This window comes from Centropristis striata, chromosome 23 (genome assembly GCF_030273125.1).
Source record: "Centropristis striata isolate RG_2023a ecotype Rhode Island chromosome 23, C.striata_1.0, whole genome shotgun sequence".
Classification (NCBI taxonomy): Eukaryota; Metazoa; Chordata; class Actinopteri; order Perciformes; family Serranidae; genus Centropristis; species Centropristis striata.
Window position 1 is genome coordinate 3,453,763 of NC_081539.1, and position 12,428 is coordinate 3,466,190.

At 34.1% G+C, this 12,428-nt stretch overlaps 1 protein-coding gene across 1 annotated transcript in view; it reads left to right on the forward strand.

The window, feature by feature from the left end:
* Nucleotides 1-12,428, forward strand: part of zgc:163022 (putative ferric-chelate reductase 1) — a 22,281-nt gene extending 9,853 nt beyond the window's left edge. Inside the window, exons 9-22 of the mRNA XM_059327404.1 lie at nucleotides 1,612-1,748; nucleotides 2,933-3,030; nucleotides 3,163-3,307; nucleotides 4,818-5,012; nucleotides 5,669-5,770; nucleotides 6,591-6,735; nucleotides 8,148-8,255; nucleotides 8,481-8,596; nucleotides 9,876-9,962; nucleotides 10,519-10,610; nucleotides 11,397-11,455; nucleotides 11,568-11,711; nucleotides 11,787-11,806; nucleotides 11,884-12,428. Coding sequence (XP_059183387.1) covers nucleotides 1,612-1,748; nucleotides 2,933-3,030; nucleotides 3,163-3,307; nucleotides 4,818-5,012; nucleotides 5,669-5,770; nucleotides 6,591-6,735; nucleotides 8,148-8,255; nucleotides 8,481-8,596; nucleotides 9,876-9,962; nucleotides 10,519-10,610; nucleotides 11,397-11,455; nucleotides 11,568-11,711; nucleotides 11,787-11,806; nucleotides 11,884-11,973 — 1,538 coding nt within the window. The 3' untranslated portion in view covers nucleotides 11,974-12,428. The remainder of the gene's footprint in view (nucleotides 1-1,611; nucleotides 1,749-2,932; nucleotides 3,031-3,162; nucleotides 3,308-4,817; nucleotides 5,013-5,668; nucleotides 5,771-6,590; nucleotides 6,736-8,147; nucleotides 8,256-8,480; nucleotides 8,597-9,875; nucleotides 9,963-10,518; nucleotides 10,611-11,396; nucleotides 11,456-11,567; nucleotides 11,712-11,786; nucleotides 11,807-11,883) is intronic.

Genomic DNA, 12,428 nt, shown 5'->3' on the forward strand with positions numbered 1-12,428 from the left:
ATTTATTTAAAAACTTTTCATTCAGTCTTTCCTACCGACATGCATCTTAGTCAAACGTTAATACGACTTCCAAACTCACCCAGACTAATAACGGTTGATTTTTGTGTCTTTGTAAGTCGTTTTGTGTCTTTTTTTGTCGTTTTGTGTCTTTTTTTTGGTCATTTTGTGTCTTTTTTGGTCATTTTGTGTCTATTGTTGTGTCTTTGTTAGTTATTTTGTGTCTTTTTCTGGTCATTTTGTGTCGTTTTTTGTAATTTTGTGCCTTTTTCAGTAATTTTTTGTCTCTTTTCAGTCATTTTGTGTCTTTTTTGATCATTTCGTGTCTTTTTTTGGTCATTTTGTGTCTTTTTTTGTAATGTATCTTTTTTTTAAGTTATTTTGTGTCTTTTTTGGGGGTAATTTAGTGTTTTTTCAGTCATTTTGTGTCTTTTTTGGTCATTTTGTGTCTTTTTCTGGTCGTTTTGTGTCTTTTTGGGTCATTTTTTGTCTTTTTTGGTCATTTTGTGTCTATTGTTGTATCTTTGTTAGTTATTTTGTGTCTTTTTCTGGTCATTTTGTGTCTTTTTTTGTAATTTTGTGTCTTTTTCAGTAATTTTTTGTCTTTTTTCAGTCATTTTGTGTCTTTTTTGATCATTTCGTGTCTTTTTTGGTCATTTTGTGCCTTTTTTTGTAATGTGTCTTTTTTTTTAGGTATTTTGTGTCTTTTTTATTTGGTAATTTAGTGTTTTTTTCAGTCATTTTGTGTCTTTTTTGGTCATTTTGTGTCTTTTTTAAGTCTTTTTTAGTTATTTTCAATTCAATGAAAGTAAAGTCTGATCATACAGTAAACACATCCAAAACAGAAAGAATCCAGACTGGTTTTTAACCCTCTCAAGTCCAGGAGATTTTGGTTCAAATTTGTCAACTTCTTATGCATTAATTTCTGTCTCTGTTTATCATCTTTCAGTCTGTCCTTACATCACATGCATGGCTCCTTTTTCTCCACAAAAACTTGGCTATCAGTCAGATTTTTCATTTTATTTTAATTAACAAAGTATAAAGCTGCCAGGAACCCAAAATACAAACAAAAGACACAGGTTTCTATGGAAATGTAAACATTTTTAAAACCATTTATACACACAAAAACAGCAGAAATAATAATACATAATAAAACTACAAAACAGTCTGTTTGCATGTTAATTAAAAACAGTAATAGTTTTCATTGTGGAAAGAAAATTCACATTTTAAAAATAGTCTAGAAACATAAATGTCACACTGTGAAAGCTCCTATGATTGAACTTTAACTGGCTTTCTCAACTTGTCTACATATCATATATAAATAAAGTTATTACTCCAAATAAAACATGTGTATTCTCAATAAATAGATGGACTCCAGACGGTTAAGAAAGCGATTGTGAACAAAAAATTTAAGTTGCTTCCAAACTTTTGGCCTGTCGTCTTTATTCAGACAGTTTTGTATTCATCCAGGTTTAGATATCAATGATGATAATCTAGTATTTAAATAATAAAATAATGTGAAGTGTGCAATGAATGAGCATGTGATTTTCTGAGTGTTATGCTCATGAAAGTGTGCTTTAGTGGCAGTGATCCATGTTTTGTGCACCCCACCAGTCCGGCTCCAGGCTCCAGGCTCCGCTCCATTCATGGGTTTCCTATTACAGGCCAGAGAGGAGGGGGGGGGCTCCCCGGTGGGCTCCTTCACTGTGGCAGCAGGGAGCGCTCAGCTCCTCACCTGCAGCCGCACACCTGTGAGTTTACTCCCATTCAGAAGGCTTTTCTGTGAACCATTTACCAGGAGAAACATCCTGTAACCCAGAGGGCTCAAATTACCTGGGGGCCGCTGGAGGCAGTGTCAAAATGAGTAAAAAAAAGACACAAAGTGACAGAAAAAAAAACAAAATTACTTTAAAAAAAAAATTACTTTAAAAAAGACACAAATTGACCAAAAAAAGACACAAAATTACTTTAAAAAAGACACAAAATGACCAAAAAAGACACAAAATAACAAAAAAAAGGACCCAAAATGACAGGAAAAAAATAAATTACTTAAAAAAAGACAAAAAATGACCCAAAAAAAAAGACACAAAACTACTTTAAAAAAGACAAAAAATGACAGAAAAAAACTAAATTACTTAAAAAAAGACACAAAATAACAAAAAAAAGGACCCAAAATGACAGGAAAAAAATAAATTACTTAAAAAAAGACACAAAATGACCGAAAAAGACACAAAATAACAAAAAAAAAGGACCCAAAATGACAGGAACAAAATAAATTACTTAAAAAAAGACACAAAATGACCCAAAAAAAAGACACGAAACTACTTTAAAAAAGACAAAAAATTACCCCCAAAAAATACACAAAATTACTAAAAAAAGACACAAAATGACCCAGAAAAAAACTAAATTACTAAAAACAGACACAAAATTGACAAAAACAGACACAAAATTGACAAAAAAAGACACAAAATGACCAAAAAAGACACAAAATGACCAAAAAAAGACACAAAATGACCAAAAAAGACACAAAATGGCCCAAAAAATACTCAACATTATGAGAAAAAGACACAAAATTATCAAAAAAGACACAAAATTACAAAAAAAAGACACAAAATTATTTAAAAAAAAGACACAAAATTACCCAAAAATACACAACATGTTTATAATTGTTCCATGAATTGTTTTAAAAACTTTGATCATCTCCATTTCTTATTTCCGCTGCTCTCATAATAAAGCATGGATGTGTCGATTTACTGCAAATAATAAAATAAACATGTCAAATCTATTAATTGTAGGGATTTTAGGATGCCCCTTTTATAAATAAATGATACCGGGGCCACAAATATTAAAAAGAAAAAAAAGAATATGTGTGGAAAATTAATTTGTGCTGTGTGTGTGTGTGTGTGTGTGTGTGTGTGTGTGTGTGTGTGTCCAGAACTCAGCTGTATCCCACAGATCAGAGTCTTTAAAGACCTCCATTCAGGTAATATGGAGATCAGAAACATCAGGAGACATGAAAACCATTCAGTTCCAGTAAGAATTCAAACTATTTTCTGCCATTCACTTTCAGTCTTTTCTATTTCCATGCACCAAAGTCAGTCATTACATTGCATAATCCTGTGTTTTGACCTCGATTTATGAAAATTGAATCGTGTGTCTCTGCAGGGCGTCCTTCGTTCAGAATTACAGGACCTTCTGGTTGGATGTTAGAAGTCCTTCAGTGACATTTGCTAATGACAGTACTGATGCATCTACAAGTCTCTCCACTGCAAAAACACCAACCACAGAACATCAACCTGCACCGCCTCTCGTAAGTAATTATTATTAGCAAAAAGGTGCAAAGCAAAGACATGAAACTGAAGATTACAGGGTAGAAAAACAATTCACTTGGAACAGGGAACCCCAGGGCTCTCCAAGTTTAACCCTGTGGAGTCTCTAAAAGCTCCAAATCATGACTTCTTCATCACATCCAGACGTAAAAACAAAGCAGATCAAAAAAAGACATGAAATGACTAAAAAAAAAGACACAAAATGACCAAAAAAGACACAAAATGATAAAAAAAAAGATACACAATAACTAAAAAAGACACAAATAACTCTGTTTGTACGACTGTTTCTTGCAGATTCTATTCTTTCATTCTTCAGTGACTTGTACCAGGAGAACTTGACTATGAAGGCATATTAGGGCCAAGTATGAATAAAATTAATAGTAATATTTAGAGAAAAAAGTGGCAAATTTACTAGATTAAAGTGGCAAATCTACGAGAAAAAAACTAGCAGACTTAAGAGATTTAAAGTAGCAAATCTGCGCCAAAAAAGTCGCAGATTTACAAGAAAAAAAATTGCCAAATTTACTAGATTAAAGTGGCAAATCTTCAAGAAAAAAAGTCGCAGATCTAAGAGATTTAAAGGAGCAAATCTGCGCGAAAAAGTCGCAGATTTACGAGGAAAAAGTCGCAAATTTACTAGACTAAAGTGGCAAATCTACGAGAAAAAAAGTTGCAGATTTAAGAGATTTAAAGTAGCAAATCTGCGCGAAAAAAGTCGCAGATTCATGAGAAAAAAGTGGCAAATTTACTAGATTAAAGTGGCAAATCTACAAGAAAAAAAGTTGCAGATTTAAGAGATTTAAAGGAGCAAATCTGCGCGAAAAAAGTTGCAGATTTACGAGGAAAAAGTCGCAAATTTACTAGACTAAAGTGGGAAATCTACAAGAAAAAAAGTCGCAGATTAAAGAGATTTAAAGTAGCAAATCTGCGCGAAAAAAGTCGCAGATTTACAAAAAAAAGTGGGGAAAAAGGCAACTTTTTTCTCGCAGATTCACCCGCTAAATCTCATAAATCTGCACTTTTTTTCTTGTAGATTCACCACTTTAATCTCGTAAACTTTTTTCTCAAAATATTACCCCCCTCCCCCAGGTCCGTATGTTTTTTTCCACATTAAAGTGGCAAATATACAAGAAATTTTTTTTGCAGATTTATGAGATTTAAAGTGGTGATTCTGTGAGAAAATAGTTGTTTTTTTTCACTTTTTTCTCGTAAATCTGCAACTTTTTTCGCACAGATTTGCTACTTTAAATCTCTTAAATCTGCGACTTTTTTTCTTGTAGATTTGCCACTTTAATCTAGTAAATTTGCAACTTTTTTCTTGAAATATTACTATTATTTTTATTCATACTTGGCCCTAATATGCCTTCATAGTCAAGTTCTCCTGGTACAAGTCACTGAAGAATAACTCTGTTTGTACGACTGTTTCTTGCAGATTTTTACATTCTTCGCCAGATAAAGGGTTAACATGATTACGTCTTTTTCCTGCAGAAGAGCATCTCCAGTGCAGGTTGCGGTGTCACCAAGGTGTGTTTCAGTCAGCCTGCCCACTGTGACCCTTCCACCAGCGCTGGCTGTTACTTCATGTCAGCCATGCTGCCGTCTCCCTCTGCTGCAGCAGTCCACTATGAAATGACAGGTCCTTCTGATGGATACATCTCTTTTGGATTCTCAGACGATCAGATGATGGTAATCTGAAGACAAAATACTTGACTCGATGAAATATCTTCTTTTTCTTTTCTTTTTTTTTAACCCTGTGCAGATTGTTTACGAGATTAAAGTGGCAAATCTACGAGAAAAAATGCACAGATTTATGAGATTTAAAGTGGTGAAAAAAATTGCTTCCCCCCCCTTTTTGTGACCTGGACCTCCAATGTAAAAATAAAAAATTTAGAAAAAAAATCTGCAAGAAACAGTCGTATACAAACAGTTATTAAGTTAGTAAGAGTTATTCTTCAGTGACTTGTACCAGGAGAACTTGACTATGACAGCATATTAGGGCCAAGTATGGCCAAATGTGCAGATTTATGAGATTTAAAGAGGTGAATCTGCGAGAAAAAAAATTGCCTTTTCCCCCACTTTTTTCTTGTAAATCTGCGACTTTTTGTCTTGTAGATTTGCCACTTTAATCTAGTAAATTTGCAACTTTTTTCTCTAAATATTACAATTATTTTTATTCATACTTGGCCCTAATATGCCGTCATAGTCAAGTTTATATTAAAGTTACTTAAACAACTGCCTCAAAATCAAGGACGCATTTATATTTAATACTTTTTATCAAATATATTAAGTAAAATGAAATGACTACACAATAATTTATTACAGTGTAACTCTGTCTTTCCCAGGGAAATGACGACATTTATATCTGCTGCATGGGCAGCAACCACGTGGTGCAGCTGCAGCATGCTTTCTCAACAGGACGAGCAGCTCCACAGCTTCTTCCTCTGGTACTGTTGTTTTACTTAAAACATTGATTTATGTGGGCATGGTGTAAAGCAGGGGTCTCAAACTCGCGGCCCGCAGGCCAATTGTGGCCCTCGTGACGATCTTTTGTGTATTTTTTTGGTGATTTTGTGTCTTTTTTTTTTGTCATTTTGTGGGGTTTTTTGTGTGGTAATTTTGTTTGTTTTTTTCTAATAATTATGTGTCCTTTTTTAGTAATTGTGTGAATTTTTTTGGTCATTTTTTTTGGTAATTTGGTGTCTTTTTTTAGTACTTTTGTGTCTTTTTTTGGTAATTTTGTGTCTTTTTTGGTCATTTTGTGTCATTTTTAAGTAATTTAGTTTTTTCTGTCATTTTGTGTCTTTTTTTATAGTAATTTTGTGTCTTTTTTTAGTACTTTTGTGTCTTTTTTTGTAATTTTGTGTCTTTTTGGTCATTTTGTGTCTTTTTTGGTCATTTTGTGTCATTTTTAAGTAATTTAGTTTTTTCTGTCATTTTGTGTCTTTTTTTATAGTAATTTTGTGTCTTTTTTTGTCATTTTGTGTCTTTTTTTGTTAATTTTGTGTCTTTTTTTGTTAATTTTGTGTCTTTTTCTAATAATTGTGTGTCCTTTTTTAGTAATTTTGTGTATTTATCGGGTAATTTTGTGTCTTTTTTTTGTCATTTTGTGTATTTTTTTGGTCATTTTGATACTGCCTCCAGCGGCCCCCAGGTAATTTGAGTTTGAGACCCCTGGTGTAAAGCCAGTTTGTAAAACATATTTAATGCTCTGTCACTGTCACTCTGTTCAACTTTATGCTGAAATGATTTCTACCTGTCTACCAGGGGAATATTTCTGATGTAAGAGCGTCAGTGGAGGAAGGGGTGATCAGCTGTTCCTTCACTTCTATGAACAGTATTAGTCTTCAGAAGACCACTGGCTTCAACAAAACCTACTATCTCATGTTTGCCCATGGACCCAGCAGCTATGGTAATGGAAGAAATTGTGCAATGGTGGAGGAGGAAGTTATTGATCTGTCATCAGGCATAAGAATGTTACTCATACCTGGAACAAAGGCCTCCAAACGTATAATGCCACATTGAGAAAAATGGATATATTGAGTCCACATGTTTATTATATATTTATCTTAATATTAATGAAAACTTTGTGATGTACCATTGAGTATCTAGTGAGATGATTTTATCTCTATTAACCCTTTGATGCACAACATGGTCTAAAGTGACCCAATATGTATGAGTTTTTATCTTCTATATCTTTGCAATAAATTATTTCCATCATTCAGTATTCCAGGTTTTCCTCAATTAGTTTGTTTTTGATCATCATACATCCTAATTTTATGTTTTCATTTATTAATTTTTGTATAAAATCCCTTTCTGTGTCACTACTCTTCTAATGCACAACATGGGGCAAAAATGACTAATATCCATTTTTTGGCTAAGTAGCTTGCTAAGCTAAGTACTTAGCTAACTTCTTGGGTAAGTAGTTAGCTAAGTAGCTTGCTGCCAAGCACACTATTTAGCTAACTTCTTGGCTAAGTATTTAGCTAAGTAGCTTGCTAAGCTAGATACTTAGCTAACTTCTTGGCTAAGTAGTTAGCTTAGCAAGCTACTTAGCCAAGTAGTTAGCTATGTAATAATACAAAAACTTTTTTTCATAAAGTATGAGAGGCAAAATGGAAATATGATATGTTGTTATCAAAAACGAGATATTTAAAGAATACTTGGAATATTAAATCATAAAATAAGTTGATATCAAACGATAGAGCACAGAAACACACAGCAGCATTAAATAACATGGGAAATGTAAGTATTCAGCTAAGTAGCTTGCGAAGCTAACTACTTAGCTAACTTCTTGGCTAAGTATTTAGCTAAGTAGCTTGCAAAGCTAACTACTTAGCTAACTTCTTGGCTAAGTAGTTAGCTATGTAATAATAAAAATAAAAAAATCATAAAGTATGAGAGGCAAAATGGGAATAATGACATGTTATCGAAAAAAAATTTGGAATATTCAATCATGAAATAAGTTGATATCAAAAGATAGAGCACAGAAACACACAGCAGCATTAAATAACATGGGGAATGAATGACGGTCATTTTTGACAAATGTTGTGCATCAAAGGGTTACATTTCATTCAGTAGCAAACATGACTCCTAAAGGAAACTGTGATATTGGGCTTTGGACTGAAGAACTGTTGTCAGGTCAGTCTTGTAAAGGAGATTCAGACACAAGCATGTCTTTTTCTGTCTGACTTCCTGTAGAGATGCCACAGTATTCCTTACTCTCAGCTCATGCATTGTGTCATCATACATGATGCATAAAGTTTGTCAATCAACTCGCTGGATCATTTTCAAAGTGCTGTTTTCTCCTTCTGTCTCCTGCAGGACAAATACGCTTACATACAGGCACCTTCATCAGCACTGACAGGATAGACATGTCCAGACCTCAGCTTGTCAGAAAAGCTGGTTGGCCACAAATCATCAAAGCACATGGTGAGATTTTTTTTTTTACATAGGACACAGTTTGCACAGTTGGGCTCAAAAAGATACTAGGATAAATAGCTGTGAATTGAGCAGGCGAAAAAACAGAATGTTGATGTATAAGTTCAGAATTTTGTGATATTCCCCTTGTAATGTGACTCGCCACTTATGTATTTTGGTAAAACGGTTTGGTATGGTGAGAACCCGGCAGCATTCCAACATGAAATTGTGTTTCAGGAGCCCTGATGCTGATCGCCTGGATGACTATGGGACCACTAGGAATGATGGCAGCTCGGTATCTGAAAGGAGTGACCGAGAGGAAGTACCTGGGCGGAAGAGATGTCTGGTTTCTGGTGAGACTTCTGAGATACAAATTCATAGAACAGTAAACTATAGAACAGACCAGGGGTCTCAAACTCAAATTACCTGGGGGGCGCTGGAGGCAGTATCAAAATGACCAAAGAAAGACACAAAATGACTAAAAAAAAAGACACAAAATGACAGAAAAGAAACTAAATTACTTTAAAAAGACACAAAATGACCAAAAAAAGACACAAAATTACTTAAAAAAGACACAAAGTGACCCAAAAGAAGACGCAAAATGACAAAAAAAAGACACAAAATTACTAAAAAAGACACAAAATTACCAAAACAAAGACACAAAATTACAAAAAAAACACTAAATTACTTAAAAAAGACACAAAATGACCAAAAAAAGACACAAAATGACCCAAAAAATACACTACTTTTAATTACTAAAAAAGACACAAAATGACTGAAAAAACACTAATTTACTTTAAAAAGACACAAAATGACCAAAAAAATACACAAAATTACTAAAAAAAAGGACACAAAATGACAGAAACTTTTTTATTTCCAAGCGGCATTGTCATCAGGTGCAGACAAAAATGCCATATATATATATATATATATATATATATATATATATATATATATATATATATATATATATATATATATATATATATATATATATATATATATATATATATATTCAATTCTATTGTAAAAACACTATAGTTAGATAGGGATTTGGAAAACTTCATCTTGTGGATGTGAAAGCATAAGATTTGTTATAAAGCATACTGTTTTGTTATTAGACTCAAATTTTTAGATAATATCTTTCGGTTAAATAATGATCGGCTGTCCAGTCTTATCGAGTATGAATTTTTCCATAATCCCTTCAAAATATAGATGACAATGGGCAAACATAAAATAAATGTAAAGTTGTCTCTGGCTAAATTATATTTTGAGAAAAAAGTGGCAAATTTACTAGATTAAAGTGACAAATCTAATTTGCAAGTATTTCAATGAGTGACCTATTAAGGGTTAAGGCACTTCCTGGTTTGCCTCCCTGCTCAGACCCGGAGGTTGCCGCCTGATGCTACCAAACAAAGATATACAACATATCCTCACAATAAAAAAAAAAATTCTAACTTGCAGGTCAAATGATTGATTGTGACGTTTTAAATCTGAGATTATTAAACTTCTGCTGTAAAATGGGTTACTGTAGTTATGTTTAAACCTGTTCTAGTTGATGGGACACATCTGCTGAGCTCTGTTTGTGTTCAACTTGTGCACTATTATGTTGCACTGTTTGTGTTCCTGCAGGTCCATGTTGCATTGATGAGTGTGACAGTAGCAACCACAATCACCGCATTCATCCTCTCCTTCTCATTCGCCAAAGCCTGGTCTGGGGTCAGTACACCAGCATTGCTAGGACTCCATAATTTTGAAGCTTCCTAGTGTATTGTTGAGGTAATACTGTATATTTTAATCAGGGAATTGTCATATATGAAAAGGATTGACCTTTTAATGCAGATTATTATACTGCCCTACAAAGCCTAACTGCAGTAACTACATTTTGGTCAAAAAATGACTAAACTTACTAAAAATGAACTCCTTGATGTCTGATTTATCTTGTCGTAAAGTTTTAGATTTTATATATAATTATTTCAGAGAAATAATTGCAGTAACTACAAAATCCAACTCAAAACCAAGCAGTAATTGCACTTACCACGGCCTGCATGAGCTCAGAAGTTCACACTGGCTGACTGTCCTTTCTCCAAAAGTGTTTGTTGATCATACTGAATGTATAATAGCACCAAAAGTGCAAAAAGAACATTTCGTTTAAAAAAAAGTAAATCCACAAAAGTATGCTGAGTTGACTCAAAGTTGCTGGAACAATTGGTAAAACGAGGCTTTGGTGCACAGGATTGATAAACTTGTTGTGTTGTTGTGTGGCTTTTTTCAGGGAGCGCATCCTGTGTTAGGCTGCCTGGTTATGATTCTTTCATTCCTGCAGCCAATACTAGCTCTGCTGCGCTGTGGACCAAAGCATCCACGGTAGGTACTGGGCTTTGTGTGTGTGTGTGTGTGTGTGTGTGTGTGTGTGTGTGTGTGTGTGTGTGTGTGTGTGCGTGTGCGTGCTAAACTATCAATTTGGAACACTCATTAATAAATAACTTAATAATTATAATCAAATTGCCATATTTATATTTAGTAGTGGTTGAAGGAATCTGGAGTTCCTTTCATAGAATATGTTTGCATATTGGTGTGCATTGTCAACATAAATGGACAGCATGTATATTCCAAAAAGGTATAAAGTCTAATCTATGTTTATTTACAGTGTAAGCTTTGCTAGCGAGGAAGATTGTGTGTGTGCACGTTTGTGTGGTGTGTGTGTGTGTCTGTGTGTGTGTGTGCGCGCTAAACTATCAATTAGGAACACTCATTAACAATTAACGTAATAATTATAATCAAATTGCCATATTTATATTTAGTGGTGGTTGAAGGAATTTTGAATTATTTTCATAGAAGATGTTTGCATATTGTTCACAGTGTGCATTGTCAGCATAAATGGACAGCATGTATATTCCAAAAAGGTAAAAGTAAAGCAAACAAAAGCACACAATCTATTGAGTAAAGAGAGCTATAAAGTCTAATCTATGTTGTGTGTGTGTGTGTGTGTGTGTGTGTGTGTGTGTGTGTGTGTGTGTGTGAAACCAGCAGTCTCAAAGGTCAAGAATCAAGTTTCACAACAAAAGTCATTTTAAGGACCAATTCTGATGTGTTTCTCGTAAAAATGGTCTTGTTTCAGCAGGTGATTTTGTTTCCTCTTTTCTTTGACAGGAGGTTTCTGTTCAACTGGTCACATGCTTTAAATGGAGTGGCTATAAAAGCTTTAGCTGGTAAGCTCTTATCTAACATAGCCTGCTTTAGTTCAGCCTACTCTACTATTACTGCTGTAAACCCTTGGTACAAGTCTTTAAGAGGTTGTTTTTATGTCACAACATCACACAGTTGCAGCCATATTTACAGGCCTGAAGTTGATTGACAGCAATCTGAACCAATGGCTGATGAAAGTGATGGGTGGTTTGGTTGGCTGGGAAGCTTTATTCTACATTCTGTTGGATGTCCTTTTAAAATGGAAGTTTAACAACACAGGTAAAATACTTTCTTGTCTTAGTTTAAATTTCAGGATCCTACAGAAGTATTAACTTTTGTCTTTTCGTTTTACAGATACTATGGAATCACAAATGGTAAGACAAAAAAGCTATCTATAAATAAAACTGTTACATGCTGCTGATTCCTAATATAAATTGCACTGCATTGCCAGATGACAGTGGCCGGCCTGCTGATGGCTCTGTTCTTCCTGGGAAACTTGACCTTTTTGACGGCACTGTTGGTTGGAATCGGGATGTCATAAGATGAGCAACAACAGAGCAACGTGCTCAAGCATTAGCTTTTCTACTGTACACAATTTTCAAAATTTGTAGATAATGTTTTCTTCTTTTTATACAGAATTTTTAAGTGAAATGCTTGAACATTATGTTTTAATGTCTGATTTGTAGGGGGTGACCCCGACTAGTCACATATTTGATGAGGTGCTGAATGTCGGATTTTAAGAAATCGAAGAATACATTTATTGATCAGAGCACCAACAAGAATGTAGTTAGCAGTGGCAGAGTGCTTTTCATTTATTAATGATTCTCTGTTAAAATCAGTAATGAGAAGCAAAAACGAAAGAACTTTTGACATGATTTTATACGGTCAGACAGATCGCAGAACCACGTATGGTGGAGATAGAAAACATTCAGACTGTTTACATTAAAGTCAGTGGTAGAAGCCTTCTCTTCTGGTGTTCATTCTTAAACCCTTATC